The sequence below is a fragment of the Scatophagus argus genome, chromosome 22 (assembly GCF_020382885.2).
Source record: "Scatophagus argus isolate fScaArg1 chromosome 22, fScaArg1.pri, whole genome shotgun sequence".
NCBI classification, from domain to species: Eukaryota; Metazoa; Chordata; class Actinopteri; family Scatophagidae; genus Scatophagus; species Scatophagus argus.
This window is the reverse complement of record NC_058514.1, coordinates 14,789,554-14,811,079: the sequence shown is the minus strand read 5'-3', so window position 1 is coordinate 14,811,079 and position 21,526 is coordinate 14,789,554. Positions and strand designations below refer to the sequence as shown.

Here is a 21,526-nt window from a genome sequence, read left to right as displayed (position 1 = left end):
AGTAAGGAATGATTGATTTTTTTAACTGCATTTGAAGCTGCAGGGTCCTCTTAAAATATTCAAGTATAAATTTTCCATATCGGCACTTTCTTGTCTATCACTTAATTGAAGTTACAGAACGAATACAAGCACTTTGGTGTAGTTATCAGGGTTGTAACTGTAGCTCCTGACGCAACAGCTGCTCTTCGAAAGTGTAGAAAAGTAGCTTAACTCTAAATTAGTATCACGTCAAGAAACTAATCAACAGGTTATTTTGTGGAGTAATTTATAATACCACAAAATCTCTCCGTGTATGTATTTATGCGTTTGTGTGTGTGTATATATATACATATATATATCTATATATCCATAGATATGCAGATACATATATAAAGAGAGAGAGAGAGAGAGAGAGAGAGAGATCCACAATTCATTATGGAATAAAATGGTAAATGAATATTCGCCAATTTCATATATATATATATATATATATATATCTTTATTTCTCTTTCTGCTCTGGCTAGTCAAATTTCTAAACGTCCGTCTCGGTAATGGAAGTGTGCACGTACCGTACGTGAAGAAATAACCGAAATGTAAACATAAAAACATTGATATTTTCTTGGTTTTAGTGTAAGTCCACTTGCAGGTTGACACAACGCGGCGCACAAATGCAGTAACAAAACAAAACTCTTATTGTGTTACCTCGACCAATCGGACTGCTTATATCAAAACTTTGACAACCCCAGCGACGAAAGCAGAGAGTACTAGCCAATCAGAGGCGGAGTGGGGCGTGTCTGTTTCATCTCTAAAGAACTGAACTCTTAACTCACTTTTAGTGATTTGAAGTGTCCTTAAATGGGCCTTAAGGGATGAATACATTACATAACATTACATTCCTGATCTTGATGGGAAATATGTCCACACATGAATATTTCATATTATGCACTGCCTCGTCATGTAGCTATCTCTTTGCAAAAAAATGAACAATTATCATTAAAAATGTAATGACCGATAAGGTATTTTTTTCTTTTGATATTACTCACTCTATGGATCTCAAACAATCAAAGACAGGACAGCCACAGTAAACCTTGCTTCAGACATAGCAGTTTAAATTTGTTACCACTTGGTTGTGACTTTTGTTTGGTTACAGCTGTATGTTCTATATATTACTGTGGTCTGTCTTGGACAGGACACTCTTGTCAATGATGTAGATTTTTAATCTAAATAAATGTATCTATGAATCGTCACAAAGCTCTTCAGATGTTATAGGTAATCTCATTTAGGGTTTTTTTTTCTGAAAAATGGTGGTCAGATGCTGCCGTGCACAGTTTTCTTTGAAGCATTGGTTGTACGTTGTGGAGAGGCTACCTTATCCATTGTCACTTATTAAGTTTTGTGATAGTTTTTATTCCTAGTGAAGATTATACTTGAGAAAAGACAAGTGTGGCTATTTTAAAACATACATCCCAAAAGAAGATTAAAAAACCACCCCGCAGTCTGTCCTCGTCTTTCAGCCAGGACAGACCAGGACTCATTCTCCCAACCTGCTGTGTGAGGGGTGAAGCAGCAAGTTGGCTGCCTGTTGAACCTTTTCAGGACAATCACCTGGCAGGCACCTGTGCTAACTGAAGCACTCCATTGGCAAGAAGCTCGCCGGGTCAGGTTAATGCATAATCCGAAATATTCGTTTACAGACACTTTTCACATCAAGGTCATTACATCAACACCATGTTTTCCCAAAAGGAAGTTCAGTCTATTTTGAATTTGCTTAAATTTTTTTTTAGGATTCTAAACACTCATGAAAAATATGCCAGACAAAAACAAAAAGAAAAAGGACTACTGCCCAGCATTCATTCAAAACAACCCAAAATATTAAAAACACCCAATGAATAATGCAATTATATTTGCAGATTTTATAAATAAACTTTTTCAGCATATTGAACAATATATTCACACCATGGAGGACATTTCAAATCAATGAAGATTAAAGAGAAACAATATGCCTTCAGAACCCCACAAAGAAGACTTTATTGATTTGAAACAAGTTGTGTGTGCTAGTTTTCTTTGCTCCCACAAGAGGCTTGCCAGGCAGACAGGACTTGTGATGATACCCGTCCAGTCCCCTTCACTTTGTGCTCCATTACTGCAATATCAGTACACTACTTCAGAGATCCACTTTGTCTAATGCAATTACAAGTTTCCATTAAGGAGTCGGATGTTAAAAAACAGACTAAATAAATAATTTGATGGATAGAGGGAGCTACTTCAAGACAGCAAAGGAGTGACAAGTATGTAAAGCTGGGGTTGCTAATAGTAGCTAGATTTTGAAGGTATCCAGCCTAAAAAAATCCCACCCCGATCCCTTTAGGGCTCCCTCTAAAGCCACTACTTTAAAGCACATGAACTACAGTGACTGCCCTGCTTGGATATTCGACAGACAGTCACTATGGAGTGAATATCTGTCAAATATCCAACCTGACACTAACTTCACTACAGGCTGTCTTTGCTAATTGGCATCCAAATACCAACTCTCTGAAATTAAACACTCTAGATTACATTTAAAAACTCTACCAAACCACAAGAAAATTATAACTAACAAGAAGTTAGTTGAGGTACCATGCAATGTGCAGACTTTTTTCTACTTTTTTATCAGTGTGCAGACTTCAAAAGCAGAGCTACATGACAGCTAAGTCAATATGTTTTGTACTGAAGGCACTTAAGTTTGGGTGACATTTTTTGAATGCCTGTTAGTGCTTGTTCTAATTTGCTTAAGATTTATAGTCACTAAATGCACACGCCTTACGTAGCCTCCTTGCGAGCTTGGAATCTCAGTGGAGTCATTTGTGGTCTGGTGGCATTTTCAAATGATGAAACATGACATTCGATGGTTTTTGGTTAGGGTGATATTCATTTTTGTGATGCCATCGTGGCGTTTCAGATTTGATTTGAAAAAAGATGTTCAGCAACTCTCTTAGCTTGCTGGAACAATTAAACAGAAATGGAACCGTGCACAAAAATCACAAATAGTTAAACAGGGCGTGCCTTGTGAAATATTTTTGAGAAGTTCAAGGTGGTGACTGAAGTGTTGTTTGAGTAAGACCAGAAAGAGCAGGGTGCGTTTGTGGGAGAAGAAGAAGTTAATTAGTTTCTGTAGACAAAGCTTGGGGCTGAGTGAGCTAGAACTGCTAATAAAAAGACCTTAACTAGAGACTGAGACAGAAGGGAGGAGCAGGGAGGCAGCAAGACCTTGGACACTTACACAGGGATAGAGTCGAAAACTCAGGCGGGAAGTACTGTGAGTCATAAATATGCTGCCTCCAGCAGCTAGAAATATAATCATACTTCCTCCTTTCAAAGACAAAGAGGCTGATACGCAGTTTTCATACTTGAGCGATTAATGACCACTTTGGAGTGGCCAAACCACAACTGGACATTGCTGCTGCAGTGCGATGGATGTCATCAGCTTATATACTATTGCACCCCATAAGGCAGGTTTGGAAGCTTTACTTATGATCAAAGGAACAACAAGTGCCATCTGTAGACTGTAAATTGTCTGAGATAGTTCTGACTAAATATTATTTCAGGTTAGACAGATGAATTCTTCTGCAGAGACGGGCAGTGTCAACTTATTGATGGGAAAAGTGAGAAGATCATGCAACCCCCCCCCCCCTTTTTAATGTGAGCTGTTGGCATATTGATGATTAACACTAGTACAGAATCTGGTTTTGCATTTACAGTAGAGGCAAGTAGAGAATCTGTGTCCTTTTTTGGATGTGAGCGTAAACAAATGAGTTACTACAGACTGTCGTCTTTTAAAAATAGATGCCTTATAATTAGCTGTTGAGAATAAGTAGAATTTGTAGTTCTTAGGAAGAACTTGAAAGATAGGCCAATGATCTGTGTGTTGCACAACTACGACCAGAGAAGTTTGAATGCATGTTTATCTAGAGGTCGTGAAAAGACAGGAAGAGCCTTTTGACACATAATCCTCCTCCTCTTAAACAGCAGCCTTGAACCCTTTTGACACTACTTTTTTATCTGTTTCTCAGCTATTAAAAGTGTTGTCAGACAACACTGGCATGTTAGACCCCAGAGTTAGTTAAGCCGCACCTATTTCCCACTAAGCGATTGAGTGATATGAGGAACAGGCTCATAGAGACAGATTTCAGTGGTAGACCTGTGCATTTTTTAACAACGTGTGGTAGTTTGTATTAGTTGTGTCAACATATGCAGAGCCACTCATGTTGCCTTCCTTTTGAAATATCACAGCCTGTGCTACATGGGCAGCATGAAAAGGGAGCGTATCTCTTCTGGCTTCATTTTTCTTAGTATGATTCCTGTTCGGATGATGTCTCATGTGATGTATATGTATTTGTATTTATTGTAACTTGCCACTCAACACAGAATTTTTGTACTACTTGTTGGTTATTTGTTTGTGTTGTTGCGGATGTTATTTTGATGATTTGTATCAGCTGGATGTTAATGGCCAACAGAATCCTGGCTGCTGTTCAGCAAGGCTCATTGAGACAAATGTCTCACATGTGGAAAGCCAAGGGTCATTTGTGTCACATACTTACACTGTAATTTTTGGGTGCAGCCATTATTTCATTATATATATGTATATATATATATATATATATATATATGTAGGTTTTTTTAAAACCAAAATCTAATCAAGTTAGGGTTAGGGACACATTATTATTTAATTATTTAGATAAAAATCATTGAAATGCTGACAGTAGTTAATATGTAGGATTTGTGCACATGTACTAAAATGTCCATCTTTAACTCGTGCTCAATGGACAAAATAGATGGACAATGCCTGCCCATGTACACAAAGGTTATTGATTAAATTTTGTCACAAACTGTAATGATACTGTATTGTGTAGTATGACACTGACCAAGCTGCATTTTTATCTCGTATTCCCTGTGAAGTGTGAATAACTGTTGTTTCCTAAGATAAACATTGGCCTTTTATGTGATTTCCTTATTTTTAACAGAATTTAGTTTGAACAAAGAAAAGTACTCACTCTCATCACACGTGTACTTTATGTGATTTTTCCACAGCAGCAAATCTGCTTTCAGTAGATTTCGCTATTCCCAAAAACACAAGGAGTTTAGCCTAAAAAAACTTAAACTGGAAAGCAGAAATAGTAGCTGAGGTGGAATTAATTTAATCACTAGCTAAATACTTTCTATAGCTACACTAAATGTTATCATAGCCAGTCATCGATTTGCGATTTGATTTTTAACAGTGGTAGCACCCACTCTTCCAACACCACAAAACACACCTACCCACGTTATGTCTCTCCAAAATATTTTGTTTATGAACCTCTCTCTCTTCCACAACTTAATGCTGCTACTTGACGTTGTCAGTTTCAAGCGTCGGGGCTTTATCAAGAAACCGTTAGGTTGCTGATATTTCAGAGCAATGATCAGGGCCATAAAGTCTAACTTGTAAAAACTTCAGACAGATAAAGGATCAGTGAGTCAGTGAATTTCGATCATTTTGCTAACAAGGGGAATGGCAACCCTTCAAATTACCCACTGATTATAGCTTTACCAAAATGTTAAATGTGATTATGTACTGTAAATAAATTTGACCAACGCTTAAATGTAGTGTTTTCTTTGAGGGACTGGTTAGTATTCAAGATATGATAAATTTCAGTGCACAATTTCCAAAAGAAATATATGCTGATATCAGACTGGGACGGATTTGGGCCCTAGTGGTTCCGGTTTTCTTTCTCTTTCTGTAGCAATAGAGTGACCATGTGATTTAAACATACTTTTAACATTTTTTTTAAACATTTCATAACCCTGATCCATTTATCTGTTAGCTATACTTCCTTTTCTTTTAGAAGGTGAAAACAGGCCGGTGCCAACCAGTCACACCTACGGTCCATTTAAAGCGAAGTAAACCAGAGCATCTTGCGAAAACACAAGCTGTGCTACAGGTTCAAACCTGCAGCCTGTTATTTCTGAGATAACAGTGCCAAATACTGCTCCCCCATGTCTTTGATGTGTGTGTATGTATGCATTTGAGTTGCAATGTTAATTTTAAGTTACTCCAACACAGTCAAAAAAGTTATTAGAAACAGAAATTTTATTTACTCTTATGTATCTTATCTCTGCAACTGTTAGAGGATATATAGAGATTTTACCTCAACCAAAAATTACATAACTTGGTAAATGTAAACTTGAAAAGAGACTGTCTAACTCGAACAATTATGTTTTTCACCTCCTATCCATCGATTTAAATTCGATGCAGGACTGTTGCGGAGAAAGGAGGTCATGCTACAAGATTTTGTTGGCTTCAGGACATGAATGTCTGAAAACCTGATATTTGAAACAAGGGTGTCAGCAACAGTTTTGTTATGAACAGTAACATGATGCCCTCCTGCCACAATTTTAGCAGATGGCCACAAACAAGCTGAATAACAATGCCTGGACGAGATGCATTTTAATGAAAGAAAAGTAAAGGCTGAACTGCAAAGACAGGGCTGCATTGTTAAAGAACTGGCACTTTGAAAGAGAGCTGTTATCTGTCTAGTAAGGACAGACGCCTACTAGTTAATACCAGTATCAAAAAATATTTCAATTCATTGGCTCTCATGCTTTCTGGGCATTGTGCCTGTTTCGCTACCAAGCTGTAATAGTTATTTTTGTCTTGTTTTTCTGTGATATTCTCATAAAAAGAAGTCCTGTCCTGAAATTTAAAAAAATGTTAAAAGACAAATAAAGTGATTCTTAAAGTGTTATGATGTTGGGATAGAGGCAGTCAGCATGCACACAACAGAGTTCTCAAAGGTCCACACTCAAAAAAAAAAGAAAAAAAAGGAAGAAAAAGGAATTACTTAAAATACTTCCAAAGATGCATGTAAATGTATCACGCAGAGAGGCACATGATGAGTAAGCTCACACAGTCGACATGTTAACAGGTTGATTCAACCTCAACCTCATGCTGGACGTGGGTTTCAAACAGAGATATAACAAATGTAGAAATAATTACAGCCTAAAACATACAGTCATGTAAACATATGTAAGCAAACCCTGTGCGCGTTTGTTTGCAGAGAAGAGCAGTTCCAGCTTTGTACGATCAGTGCATGTCCACCAAGGCAGACAGCATAACCTCTCTTTTAGATGGTAAAATCTCTGATAAACATGCTCCTATATCTTAAAAATTTTAACATATATGTTCTTGTTGGACTTCTGCAGCATTTGTTATCTATGCTCAGGTGTGATAACTCTATCTCAAAGCTAATCATTAAGCTATGATGGAGTTATTAGACCAAGGTTTATTTCTCGGATTTCTTGGAACAGGCAGATGCACTTTGTTTGACCAGCCATCAAGCCATTAACTTGGCAAAGATTAAAAAAAAAAAAAACAAAAACCAAACAAACAAACAAACAAAGCACAAAGCTTTGTGACAAGTAATCAAGTTCATCCCATCAAAAGCATCCTTGTTAGAATCATAGATGTTATATTGTCATGACATATTTGCAGATTAACTGTCCTTTTTTGTTCTTCTGAAAATGGAGCTGACTTTTATAAATAATTATTATTATTGTTATTATTTTAAATAATGGAAAATCAGCTATCATGCACATATTAATACTTGTTTAGGGCTTTTGGCTTATTTTGCTAGCATGTTCATGCATATATTCCAGGGTGATGATAATGAAAGTAGTTATGATTATATATTAACATTATAAAGGAAGTACATCCTTTCCGCTTCAATAAATTCTCAAGAATATTCAGACATTGGAATTGGAATGTGAAAAAATGATCTGAGACACTAAAAAAAAAAAGAAAAAGAAAGATAAAAATCACACAACTGCAACAATGTATAAAATTAAACTCTTGAGTCTTGCTCTGTTGGCAAAAATTGAAGATAAACCCAACAGGCAATACTGAGGTCAGAAAAAAATGATCAACAAGTTGAGGAGACATGTACAACAAGTTGTTTTTATTGCGACAGGCGTAGTGAAGAGGGGTCCTCAGAAGACATTGCTTTGTTATTAGGGGTCACAAGCAAAAAAGGTTGAGAAGCACTGCTATAAAACGCTTTTGCACTTTGTAAAAGCATAAATCTTGTGCTTGTAACTTCTAACTACACCTAACCCCACTCTGTACTGAATTTGGTTTTGATCTGGTGTCTAATTTCAGGTAAAATGACATCTCAAATAGCGCAGGTGTTGCTGACACTGGACGCTGAGGCAGTCAACTCACTCAAAGAGGGAATCAACTTTAAGAAAAACCCAGAGGAAGGTAAATGCTACATCATATACAAGAGCAGCAATGAACTTAAAGCATGCAAGAACCAATGCAAACACCAAGGAGGGTTGTTCATTCAAGACATCGAAGACCTGGACGGCAGGTGAGATCACTGTGACAGAAGCACGGACAGGTCCAGGCATTATGCTGTGTCAATCACATGTTTCATGACAACTGACAGGCTGCTCTGTTTATGCAGGACTGTTAAATGCACAAAACACAACTGGAAATTAAATGTATCAACAATGAAATATGTGAATCCACCAGACAGCTTCTTGCAGGACGAGCTCGGTAAGTTCAGCCACTACCTTTACTTTGTCAGCAGTTTGTGTTGGGTACAGCTTGTTCAAGTGTTTGGCCTGCGGCAGAGCCCGTATTTGTATAACAGCAAGGTGGGGCCTGCTTATAGACACTATAATTAGGTCCACTGTCTTCTGGGATGGCAAGAACTGGGCAAGGTTACAGCAGGGACATACAGTTAATGTGTGCATACGTCCAACAGTTGCCATAGCACCACAATTTCCATCTGTCCTGTTCCAGTGTGTCCCAGACAAAGTGATCCCTCAGGACCATGAGCACTCTGGCTCAGTCCACCCTTAAAGACTTTTCCACATATTACATATATTCTTGTGAGGACTAAGGATTGTTTAGCTATGAAATCTCTAAGCGGCTGTGTTCTTAGAGATTGAGATGAGATGTACTCTGTTTGAGCCCTTCCCGAATCCTGTTATCATGCTGCAGTTATGGATATGATTTTTCTACTTTCCATTCTAAACAGGTTCTTTATTTATTTTTGCTCTCATTTAAGTTATGAGGAAAGTTACGAGGATTTCAGTGACGAAACACAAGAAACAGATGTGAGTGAGAGTGATACTAGATGTACAAACGACTTTTTGTCTTTTGTCTTTGTCTTTTCAAAATCAAATTCACCGATTCACTGATGTACGCTGCAAACATCAAGATGTCTGTCCAACTCTATTTTAAATTTAACACTTTATTCTGTCTCACATTGGCAAGTTCAGTTTTTCAAAACTTTTCAAAGCTCAAAATTTGTAATAACAAACACAGGCCTGAAATATGCAGACAGGGACATACAGACATGCATCAGTGAAGAGATGACGGCTAGTTAGGGGTTTGGCGCCTGGCCCAGGAGATGAACTGACAAGGTGGTATATCATGTCAGGGACCTGAGTTCTTTGTGTTTAGAGAAATGGAATGTGGTTACCGTCCTCCTGTCTCAGCTGACATATGCATGGAAGAGTGCATAAAGTGAAATAAATGAACAACCCTTTCAGTGCAGTAATAAACATAACGAGTCATGCTCCTACAGCATGCGTATATAGAAACGGGTTCATCTCACTTGTGCTGTAATCATTATGATGTATCTGCTTACTGTACACAAAGCACAAACACCATCCAAGCAGGCGTGTGTTTATTCTGCAGCTGCTATTGTGCACCATGTTGATTTACTGTTGATGGGCCAGAGAACCAGAAGATTCAAAAGGCAAATGAGATAATGAAGGTCAATTTGTGGAAATTAAAAATTACATAAAGACCATCAAATCTAATTATAGATATGTGATCTCCTGTCCTTTCCTTGCCCATCTTTCATCTTTGCTTTTTAGCCACAAAGGTTCATGCACACAGAAGAGTCAACCAGGCTGAAACTGCCCATTACCTTGATTTGTTTCATTATCCACCTCACCAGAAATAATAACTAGGGACAGTGACAGTAATCAAACACAATGACTGTGTGACCTGAAAACTTCAAATCTTTCTTTCACGACAACTTCTGTAGCATTAAATATGTGACTGAATGACTAAATAAGAAACAATCTCTAAATCTAAAGTTCCTAAAAATAAATTAACTCCACTTCCAAAGATGTTGGGACACTGTGGAACAAACACAGAACGCAGTCATCTTCAAACAAACTGTGTTTCTGGTCAACAGTCGGAAGTCTTAAGTGTTCCTGAATCCGTGTAGTAATATCCTTTATACAAGCATGTGTTGACACAGGGCTTAAACTGGGCCCATCTTGGCTGGTGATTAACCAGCCTCCTTCAAATCACCTGTTATCAATGCACCTGTTGATCTGTGGAATGGGCCACACTGATGGTTTTTAAGCAGTACTCAACTTTCCTAGCCTTATTCAAAAATCAATCAAGATGATGTGGTTAAACATTGAAAATGTTGTCTTTGTACGGTTTTCAGTTTAGTGTATGTCAAAAAAGGATTAAGAAATAATCACATTCTCTTCCATGCATCTGTTTCTATAGCAAGTGTAATCAGTTTATTACCTATTTAGGGGATAGTACTTGCAATATCATACGCAATGCCTCTTGTGGAACCACATGTCCATCACATTTGCCTTGCTTAAATGATAACAACATAGCATATATATCCCAACTTAATTTGACAGATTACCTCACCTCAATTCCAAATAAAAAAGGACATAACAACCCTCAAGTTAGAATCCCTAGTGAAGGAGGATATGGTGCCTTTCAAGAATTTGTATGCGTATGTGGGAAATATGTGTATCAAATTCTCCAACCAGGGTGGTGTGGGAAATGTTTTATGGCTAAATTATTGCCCTATGTCCGAATAGTTAAAAATTTAACATATCACCACAATCAACAGTATGTTTTACACAGCATCCCAGCTTCATTAAAATCAGGGTTTTAACTTGCCAAAAATATGCAAATGAGTGAACATATTTTTTTTTTTGTTTTACTTTTTTTTGGTGACATCACAGAGAAAAAAAACAAACAAACAAACAAAAACCCAGAAATACAAACATCTATGAGCTGTTCTAACTCTGGGAGAAACATTTGTGATCATGTAGCACTCATAGTAAGATGTTGAATGAGAACAGTGGAATAAGTTTCCAGGGTTTTTAAATAAACATTGATATTGTAAATGTACAAAATAAAGTCTGGTTAGTCTCCACAGTGATAAAAATAGGGAGAGTAGTCCTTAAAGTCATAGTTCTATTTGTCTAAGACCAGGATGTTCCTGATCTATTTGTCCGTGTTGAGGGCAGGAAATTGTGTATTCATTTACCATGGGGAGGGATACTCTAAATGACATCACATGAATTAGGTGTTGCAGCTGTGGATGTGAACAAACACTGACATTAATGAGTGTGAGAAGGACACATTCCACTGACTATTCATCTGTGCAAACACTTTCCTGTTATCATGTCAGAGAGGGGAAGGGATAGAGTTTGTGAGAGTTCACCTAGCACTGTTTCACAAACTTCAATTATCCTCTCTCATGTTTGCCAGCTGGTGTTATGGCTGCTTACTGAACCAACATTTTAAAAAGTACCCAAAAAGTCATACGTGAGTCAGAGTCAACATATTGTGCTAAAACATTACTTTGATAAAGTGAAAGTCAAAGATATGAATAGTATGTGACTTAAAGTATCTGATATGTACTTAGTATCAGTAAAAAAAGTAAATTATACATACAGTATGTAACATGTACACCTGAGAGTGATTGATTATTGGGAAGGCTGAATATCAGGTATGATATTCAATATTTTTCTGATTATTGGAATCTTTTTTTATCTAACTGCACATAAATTAATTAAACTATATGTTTTTACATTTAATTTGATTAAATTTAAAATTTCCAAAAATACTGCCAAGTAACTAGTCTTTAAACTTTAAAATTAATTTTTTAAATACATTTTTTTTTTTTTTTAGATCCCAGGATGAGATAACCTGTTCACTTTTGTATAGTCTACACTGCTCTCACTGATTTTTAAAGGAGCCCACAGTTTTAAAGTTATAGTTCAAAATGAAGTCCCTCTTGTGATCTGTAAGTTTAGCATTTCTGAGATTAATTCTGCAGAAATATGCAAAGCTAAGTGAGAGGGAACCGTGAGTCAAAATAATATTACTATTTTATGTCTTAAAAATAGTCAGGTCAATGTATGTTTCATCACACACAGAGGTGGAGATGTTGGATGATGGGGGGCTTCAGTTGGTCGAGTTGAACCCCATGGACCCCTGGTTGGCTGATCCTCGAGAGCCTCTGGATCTCCAGGAAGGAGAAGTGAAAGTATGCATCCAGTTTATTTTTTTCACATCATGACCCATATTAACACCACTTAATTCTTACAGGAAAATCAATGGAAATACAGAGTTTAGACAAGGTTGAAATATTGACGTTTTAATTCATCTTTGCTCCTTTGCATAGAATTTCTTCATTGGCATTTAAATAAAGCTGCTCTTTTTTGTTAATTAATTATCATGAACTATTTTACATTTTGTAAAAAGATAAACGCAGGCAGATACCTTCTGTGAAAAATCCTCCACGTGATTCTTTCATGTCATTTCCCTTGGACAGTAGTCTGCTATAATCACAGTTTATTAGAGCTGTCAGATCTGTCCACTGTGACACAACATTCAAGGTAGTAAAAGGACATACGCCGCTAAAGTTATGAACTTTACTCCCAGGTGACGTACCTGACCCATGCCTGCATGGAGCTGCAGCTGGGACAGAGGCGGTTCATGTTCGACCCATGGTTGAGGGGTCCCGCATTTGCCAGAGGCTGGTGGCTTCTCCATGAGCCTCCAGCCGACTCTCTGGACAGACTGTGTGCAGCAGATCTCATCTACATCAGCCACATGCACTCTGACCACCTCAGGTAAATCTCATCAGTGTTGTTACATAGATCCCCTTTTATAACCTAATCTAATCTTAACATCCAGATCACAGCACCAAAAACTAATTCATGTATTGATACTAAAAATGGCTAAAATTCATCAGGCACCGACTGAAGTGAATAAGAACTCCACCAAAAATAATTTAACAAAACTATCGAACTCGTCAAACGCACCCTTGAGATCTTGCACACACTTCAAATGGGTCGCTTAGTGACCACAGAGAGGATTTTGGCTTAAAAAAAGGGTATAAATAAGTTCTTTTCAAATAAATTTGGGATCTCTGGGCTTTCTATCAGCATGGGGACAAGCAGATAAAGACTATAACTCTCGCACAGGGTTTCACAACCTGGAAGAATGTGCATACACAAAATCCTGCAATTGTATAATTGCCTGTTTTTTTAAATATAAATCAATGGGCTCCGCAGCCACCCAGCTCCGTGTTGATGACTGGCTGTTTGCCAATGAAAGTAAGTTAATGTTTAATGTCAGGTAGGGACCTGACCTTTGCTGTGTCTTTTCTAGCTACCCCACACTGAAGGTCTTGTCAGAGAGGAGGCCAGATGTCCCCATTTATGTTGGTGACACATCAAGACCTGTCTTTTGGTTAGTAAAGTGATGGTTCCACCCATGTGTGTGTGTGTTTAAAGTAATCTTTTAATCAGTCACACCTCAAACTCTCTTTGTCTTGATGCATCAGGTATCTGGAGCAAAGCCAAGTCAAGCTTACCAACATCAATGTTGTTCCTTTTGGTGTCTGGCAAAATGTAAGTCACTGCTGCTCACATTCTGATCTGAGCCACGACCAAAAACTTCATAGATTAGATTCACAGATTCATAGATTGTGATTATACATTGTAAAATAAATGGCAATAATTTAATTATAAGAAAAAGAATTTAAAATAATATTTTGACATATAAAATATTTTAATGAAACACAGATGAAAAAATAACTACACTCAAACTATCCCGTCCTTTGGTCTCAGGTTGATGAACACCTGAGATTCATGATCCTGATGGATGGTGTACATCCTGAAATGGACACCTGCATCATTGTTGAATATAAAGGTGCATGCTTTTCAGTGACTTTCTTATTTTAATACCATCATTAGAGTTGCAGAACAAAAAAACATTAAATCAAAATACGCATATTTGCAGGCCACATGATCCTGAACACCGTGGACTGCACCAGACCAAACGGTGGCCGGCTGCCACAGAAGGTGGACTTAATGATGAGTGACTTTGCCGGGGGAGCATCTGGATTCCCCATGACATTCTATGGAGGGAAATACAGCGGTGAGGCTCACCCCATTGGTTAGGAATTTCACCACACATCGTGATTTTACCCTGAAACAGGCACCTTAAATTTGATAATTTATTAACTGAAAGAGAAAGATCATGTAAATTTTAAGTTTGTCTACAAAATAAAGCATACAGTTTCCAAATCAATTTCCAAGCATCCCTTTGTGACAGGTTTAAAAGTCCGCGATTATTTGAAGTCAGGGAGCGGTACAGATTACAGATGTTTACTGCTAGCCGATTAAAGGCTGTTACGAGAAACACCAGTCAGTTAAACTTACTGTTAGATGTGGACATTTACAATACATGTTGAAATAATTTGCACTGAAAGGTCTTCCATATCAAATGTTGCTTTATAAAAATGTTTTGTTGCTTTTGATTTCTGAAATGCCATTCAGATTCTAAATGCAACATATGCTATGTATTGATACAAATCACTCCATGCTCTCATGTTTAGACCTTTTTCCAACATAATTAATCGTATAAGTTGAAAATGAATGTCCTCTTTTAAGCGTCAGTGTAGACAATTTAAATCTGAACTGTCACCAACTGAAATGCAAAGCCTTGTCCTGCCAAATGCGTGTACACGGGTGGTCAGGTATACTTGATGTATGTCACATTGCTGACATGTGATGTGCCTGTCTGTACCCAGATTCTTGGAAGGCAGACTTTATCAAGAATGAAAGGAAGAAGCTGCTAAATTACAAAGCTCAGCTGGTGAAGTCCCTGCAGCCCAGGATCTACTGCCCGTTTGCTGGCTATTTTGTGGAGGCTCATCCATCAGACAGGTAGAGTTTGTACAGGGGGGTTGGCTGGCATCTACGATATCGTTGGTTGATAAATGAATTACAGCCAGGGAGAAATGGCTTTCAGTGGCCTTTATCTTTGCCAGATGTCACAGTTGATGCAGCTGATATGTTTTTATTTCAGACTTCAAAGCTGATGTGCAAAATGATCTGTAATATGAACAAACAGCAACAGTGATTACGATGATTGTACAAATCTGGCTTTTTAGGACTCCTGAGTCCTTCTAAAAGTCTGTTTGTGTGTGTCTTTACTGTGTTTGTGTGTGTGTGTGTGCAGATACATCAAGGACACAAATATTAAAAACAAAGCAGAGGACCTGAATGCTCTCATCAATAAGCTCACCTCAGATGTTAAGACATGGACACCCAAGCCAGGCAGTGTCCTGGACCTCGGCCTCGCTCTGAGAGACCCCACTGACAGGTTGATAACACCTCAAGCACTGTATGTGTGTGTGTGTGTGTGTTTTATCTGGTGTCAATATGTCAAAAACCTGTTTGTTCAGTCTACACTTTACACTGTTTTTGTTAAGCCATCTGAACATTCTGTTCAGATCTGCTGGGATATGACAACAATGTTAAGAATGAACACAAGCAGTCAGATGGTGAGAAAGGTTGTAAACCAACGGTCTAAACCACTTCATATAGTGGGTAAACTAAAACAAATGACATTTGGAAGAACAATGCTGTTTCTTTATTGCCAGGATGTCGCCTTTTTTTTCAAGACGCGTAGCTTTAGCCTCAGGATTACGTATGTAGCCATTAATCTATGAACCTTTAACATGGTTCATGTTTCAGAATAAAGTAGATAGGGACAGCAACCAACATCAACCAGCCAGCTAGCTAGTTAAATTTACCAGTGAACAAAATTGACTGAGCTAAAAATGAGAAACTGCTTTTGTCTACTTCTGGCTGAGATCAATACATTGTTTCAAAAATTGTTTAAAAAAAAAAAAACAAACAATAACAATATATTGTTTGTTTTTTGAATAGCAACAATAACTTAGTGAAAGATCAGTTAGCTTAGTTGAGTACAGTTATTATTACCAAACTGAATCATGACCAAACTGCAGAAATTCCAAATTGTAGCAAATTGAAATTATCCTTTAAACTGTACAGACCTGCAGGTTCAAAATGTAATCTTATTTTTGTGAATATTTCCTTCATTACACTACCAAACATAGTGAGGCCATCACCAATCCCCCAGCCAGTGCAAAAATCTACAAGGACAGTTGGGATTTCGACTTGTATGTGGATGAACTGAACAGCGCCATCAGCTGTGAGATATTTAAACATCAAAGCTGGATCCAGTTTTATTACACCTGGGCAGGCTTTCAAAACTACAACCTTGTTATGCGGGTAAATACACTTGAAAAATATGCTTGAAAATCAAGACCCTCTCATCATCTATGGCAGATGCTTCTGGCTCTTCTTTTGCATAAACTTCTCTGAGCTCTACCTTTAGTGAAAACTTTGTTCTAACGCTTTGTGCTGCTTCAAAGGGAACTTTTCAGACCTGGGCCATGTGTTTACATATTTTGGTGTGTAAATGATTCATATTGATCAAAAGTTTTGGCCCAGTTGATCCCCTCAGCCAGCAGTCACATCCCAGCTGCGATGGCTGCAACATAGCCCTTTAGGACAACTCCAACAGTTCAAGTTATGTCCACTAAAAGTGCTTTTTCACCACTCACAAGCTGAGGTTGTCACTGTAAGTGCCTAACAACATTACAGAAATGATCCTACAGAGAAACAGTGTTTTTTTGTTAAAGAGTAAAACCATTTTGGCTTGAAAGAAAGAAATGTCTCACTCCATGAGAAATCTCGCTCTGATATGGGATGCGTCGTTGCAGGAGAACATAAAGTCAGAATTGGAGAGAAGAGTTTACCTCAAAGAATTTATTTCTAAAGTCATGATCATTTTGAAAAGTATGAATCATTCAAACATCAAAATATATGAACCTTGGACCCAGGTTTAAAAAGACCAGAATTTCCTTTAAGAGTCACGATGTGGACAGTCTTCCTTTATGCCCTATGGTTCTGCAAACATTCCAATTCCAGTCAATCACTTTTATTGCATGTCATTTCCCCTCACTGCCTGCATTTCCTTCCATCTCAATACTTTCTGTTATCAGAAAGGATTATGAATTATTATTATTGTAGTACCACAGTCCAGTTTGGTGAAACCTACACTTTCAGTTCTGTTTTAAAGGGCCACTGCAGTCAAATTACAATAAGACATCTTTTGCAGGTCAGAGCTGTGAGATTGCAGGTGTCACAGCCAATACAAAGGAACAGATTTGAATGTCATTTGCAAGACTGAAAACCCCTCGTGGCTGTTTCACAGAACTTTTCACACAAAACTTTCTACATAGGAGTACTTTCTTTAATAACACGTGACAGGTTTTAAGAGGCAAAAACAAAGTTCATTTCGCTCCACTTGGGTTGGGGTGGGTGCAGAGGCTTCACAAATAGGTTGAAAAACCTTTTTGTAAGCACAAAGCAAAAAGACCAACACACAGGAAGACGAACTTCAATCTAAGCCTTGCTGAACAGAGTGCATGACTGACCTCTCAGTCTGACATTAAAGGCATTTTGGCCTAAACATTTTTCTCTATTTTCTGACTAAAGTGCTTTACAAATATAATCAAATTGTGAAAATGTTCAGATCAGTGGGGAAAAAAAGTATTAAACTGAAATTTTGAACTTATTGTCTGTGGATCACCTCTGAGACAACAAATGCACAGACAAAAAAATAAAAAAAGTGTGTTGCAATGTAACAGTTGAGATATTTCACTCCAGACCAAAGCGGTGGACCAACTGACCAATTGCTGGTCCTAGAACCAAGCTGGGAGCGTGGCTCATAAAAACACTTTGGGAAAATTAACATCCCACAGCCAGTTTAGTGAGGGCAGAAGTGAACTCAACTCAGCAGAGGACAGGCAAGGACCTGTGGAGATGATATCATGCAAAGATGGGATTTTAAAAGTCAGTGCTCTGCTCTGTTACCTTGTTACCTCTCTTCCTTTCCTTTCAGCTTTGAGTGGTCCCGCCCGGCTGCTGTCTCTCTAAAAACCCCAGTCTGTTTCCCTGGGCTTTTAGCTTATTATAATGTGCAAACCGGTCCTCCTGGCTCATCCACCCTTGCTTTCTTCCATTCTGTTGGCAACTTCAAAGTCATTTGATGACATGCGATTGTCCCATTGTGAATATTCAAGGTGATAGAGACAAATGACAACTTTGAACCCCTCGGTGATGGCTACGACTACTTGGTGGACTTTTTGGTTCTGTCGTTTCCCACCAAAAGGCCTGAAAGAGAGCACTCCTACATAGAGGTGAGACATCAAAAGATACTAAAGGACAAGAAAGGTAAAACATCTGCTGTGTAAGATCTGAAGTTCTGTTTGCTATATTTACCCTTACATTTGTATTTCAAAACTATGTAGTTCTGGATGGTGCAACATGCAGTTGTTTCAGTGAGAAACAGCTGTCAGGTCCAGGTTCACCACCCAGACCACTTCCTCACATTCATATTTCCGTGCCCTAAAAGAAGTTTCAGAAACTAAAAATGATGTCTTGTAAATCGCTTGCTTTCCAAAGCAGAGTGATGCCTCGAGGAAATCATGATAACAGCTATGCAAAGAATCTCAAGCACCTGGGGTTGAGCTTTGATGGGGCATGTTTCTTGGTTTCTTCTCTCAAGATTAAAAACAGGATTGGGGTGATGAGACACGTGGTGATGCACGGCCGTCTCTGGGATGACCTGTACATCGGCTTCCAGAACCAAATAAGCCGAGACCCGGACATATACCACCACAGGTATACAACATTCTGTATCTCATATATACAAACCAACAAGGTTCAGTTTAAAAAAAATAAAAAATAGGCAAGTAGGCAACACCAGACTTGATCAGGGACATTTTTGTGCAGGGTTTGGTGGTAATGAAATGTAAGCATTTTATCACAAAGGTGAGGGACAGTGACAACAGACAGGAAGAAAGGCTGAGGTGACTGAGGCTGAGAATTTGCATGGCTGACGAGAAAATAAGACACAGGTGACTAATGGGGTTGTGAGGATCAGGTCACCGCAGGCCAGAAGACACACCTGCAACTTAGGTGTGGTGATGGTGGGGCAGAACACAGAAGACTTTTTAGAATAGAATAATATTCCTACTTAGAAAAATCCCTTTTTTGTTTTGAAACAAACCAGCATTCCTCTTAAATCTCACCCTGAGGTGGTGATTAAAGCAACATTTCAAACTAAACCGTAAACGACAATATCAAAAACTCTCACTCCGCTGTTTTGGTGTAACGTGACTCTGTCCCTTTGTAAACACTTAGCAGTTGTATGCCGGTAAAGAATTTTTATTATTTTTGTTGTGTCATCCCATCAGACATTTCTGTTTTGTTTTTGTTTTTTTTATCCACTGGTTGCACATCGACTTAACATTTAAAATGGGCAAAGTACAGAACCTGCAAATGAGTTCTAATGCTTTCATCTTTCTTTTGTTTAAATGAGAGTTCATCTGCTTTCAGTCATAACTGCATAGACCCCTCAGAGCCCAACTTCTTTAACTGCATTCAGCTTTTTGATTTCAGCTTCACTCAGCGCTTACACTCACACTACTCAACCTCATTCTATATTTGCTTACTTTTCAGACTCTCTACTTCTAAAAACAAAACAAAACAAAACAAACAAAAAAAAACTGGCGACAAATTTAGTGATTTACTCAAACCATCACGGAAAACGGTGAGAAATACATTCAAATATATTGTATTGTTGGTAGGTGTGGCGTGTAGGGTAAACAGGGGGATGGAGTTCAGTTGGATTGCGTTTCCACAGTTACCCGTGACACACTTGTTCTGAAACCTTATCTGTACTGGAGCTTGTTAATGTTGACAGCTCAGTACATTTGATCTTCTCCTTCTCCTCTTAGATGTTTTTTTTTTTCCTGTGGCACTAACTGAACAGGAAAAGCCAGTCAAAGTTTGACTGAGCCCGTACTGTTAGCAGCACAGAAGTAGGTCTACATTTTGTGTCATTTTTGACCACTCTGTCAACATCAACTTGCATTTTACACAACCTCCTGTGGTACCTATGCAACACCTAACAAGTACCACATCAACAACACAACCATGTCCTGTCCCTGCAAGTCAGTCTCTATTTACAGCTTTATTCATATATGAATACAAATAATTTTACTGCCTCAACAAAAACAGATACAAATACAAATTCTCAGCACAGCCTTATGTTTATGATACGCGGTTTTATCTGATCAGACTTAAGTGAATGAAAACCTTAATCTGTCTTGTTGGTCTACAGGTTCTGGAACCACTTCCAGACAGAGCTACCAGTTCAAAAGCCAGACTGGGACCAGTTCCTGCAGCAGAAGATGTCAATCCAGGAGCCTGACATGCAACAAGAGCAGTCAGATATTTGGAGCTACTGTGTCGTGTTATGAGTATGGATTATTTACGTACACCTGTGGAAGATCGAGAAATATATTTTTGTTTATGGATAATTTACAGTTTTTATTTTCATGCAAACCAGATCATTTTCATAAATGAGATTGCACTATGATTATGCAATTGAAGGGTGAAACAGAAAGATGTACAAATACACAAAAAACATTTGTATCTTTAAAGTGACAAGTTGAGTTATGAAGGAAATGATGTCGTAACTGCCCTTTATGACAGCTGAATAGTCACCTCTCAGTAAGCGGTTATGCAATGCACAGATATGTCTAGGGCTTTTATTGTAAATGGTGCAAAGAGCGAAGAAGTCAAGTGCTAAAGCAAACGTGATCAGAATAAATATGGGTTCAAATTAGGAAGTTTGATGTTGTTATTTTATTATGATCACAGTGCACCTTATAACCCTCTGTTATGAGATTTATGAATGTCAAAATGTTTGTTCTGAGTCTTTTCTGTGACCCACAAACAACTTTATCTACAATGCACTAATGCTTTATGTTGCTGGGAATCCTGGTACAATATCTTTATTAATCAGGGGAACAAGATTTACCGTGCGCTGCTAATAGTAAAAATAACAAAAATCATCTTTATGTTTGATGTCATCCAATAAGTGCTCCTTATACAATCAACCAAAGCCTCCCCACTCCCTCCTTTGTCTCTGACTGTATTCAAAAAGTATGAGTGTGTCAGATTTCAGCGAAAGGTCACTGTTGTTTAACACTGTGAGTTTTGTGTGTTGTTCCAGGAAAAGTCAGCAGATCTGTAAGTTGTTCTACACTGTAAATGTCACCTGTTATTCGTTTTTGTTTATTCCAGGTTGAGGCAGTTTTACAAGTATTGTAACATTCTCGTATGATCTGTTCTCATCTAACTACAGAATGATTCATTCCAAGTGACTGCAACACAATGTATGCACTATGTAAAACTACATTTACACAGTAATATATGTTTCTTTAATGCTTCATTAAATAAAAGAGATTAATAAATAAAAATTATTGTTTGTTTCACTGGCCATTACTGTGAA

General features: G+C 37.9%; 1 protein-coding gene across 1 annotated transcript in view; it reads left to right on the top strand.

The window, feature by feature from the left end:
* cmah (cytidine monophospho-N-acetylneuraminic acid hydroxylase) overlaps nucleotides 1-21,526 on the top strand; it is a 25,093-nt gene extending 3,567 nt beyond the window's left edge. Inside the window, exons 2-15 of the mRNA XM_046379377.1 lie at nucleotides 8,147-8,357; nucleotides 8,454-8,545; nucleotides 12,211-12,320; nucleotides 12,719-12,909; nucleotides 13,451-13,531; nucleotides 13,626-13,692; nucleotides 13,912-13,993; nucleotides 14,084-14,221; nucleotides 14,877-15,012; nucleotides 15,308-15,451; nucleotides 16,212-16,386; nucleotides 18,246-18,362; nucleotides 18,731-18,846; nucleotides 20,351-21,526. Coding sequence (XP_046235333.1) covers nucleotides 8,152-8,357; nucleotides 8,454-8,545; nucleotides 12,211-12,320; nucleotides 12,719-12,909; nucleotides 13,451-13,531; nucleotides 13,626-13,692; nucleotides 13,912-13,993; nucleotides 14,084-14,221; nucleotides 14,877-15,012; nucleotides 15,308-15,451; nucleotides 16,212-16,386; nucleotides 18,246-18,362; nucleotides 18,731-18,846; nucleotides 20,351-20,489 — 1,794 coding nt within the window. The 5' untranslated portion in view covers nucleotides 8,147-8,151 and the 3' untranslated portion in view covers nucleotides 20,490-21,526. The remainder of the gene's footprint in view (nucleotides 1-8,146; nucleotides 8,358-8,453; nucleotides 8,546-12,210; nucleotides 12,321-12,718; nucleotides 12,910-13,450; nucleotides 13,532-13,625; nucleotides 13,693-13,911; nucleotides 13,994-14,083; nucleotides 14,222-14,876; nucleotides 15,013-15,307; nucleotides 15,452-16,211; nucleotides 16,387-18,245; nucleotides 18,363-18,730; nucleotides 18,847-20,350) is intronic.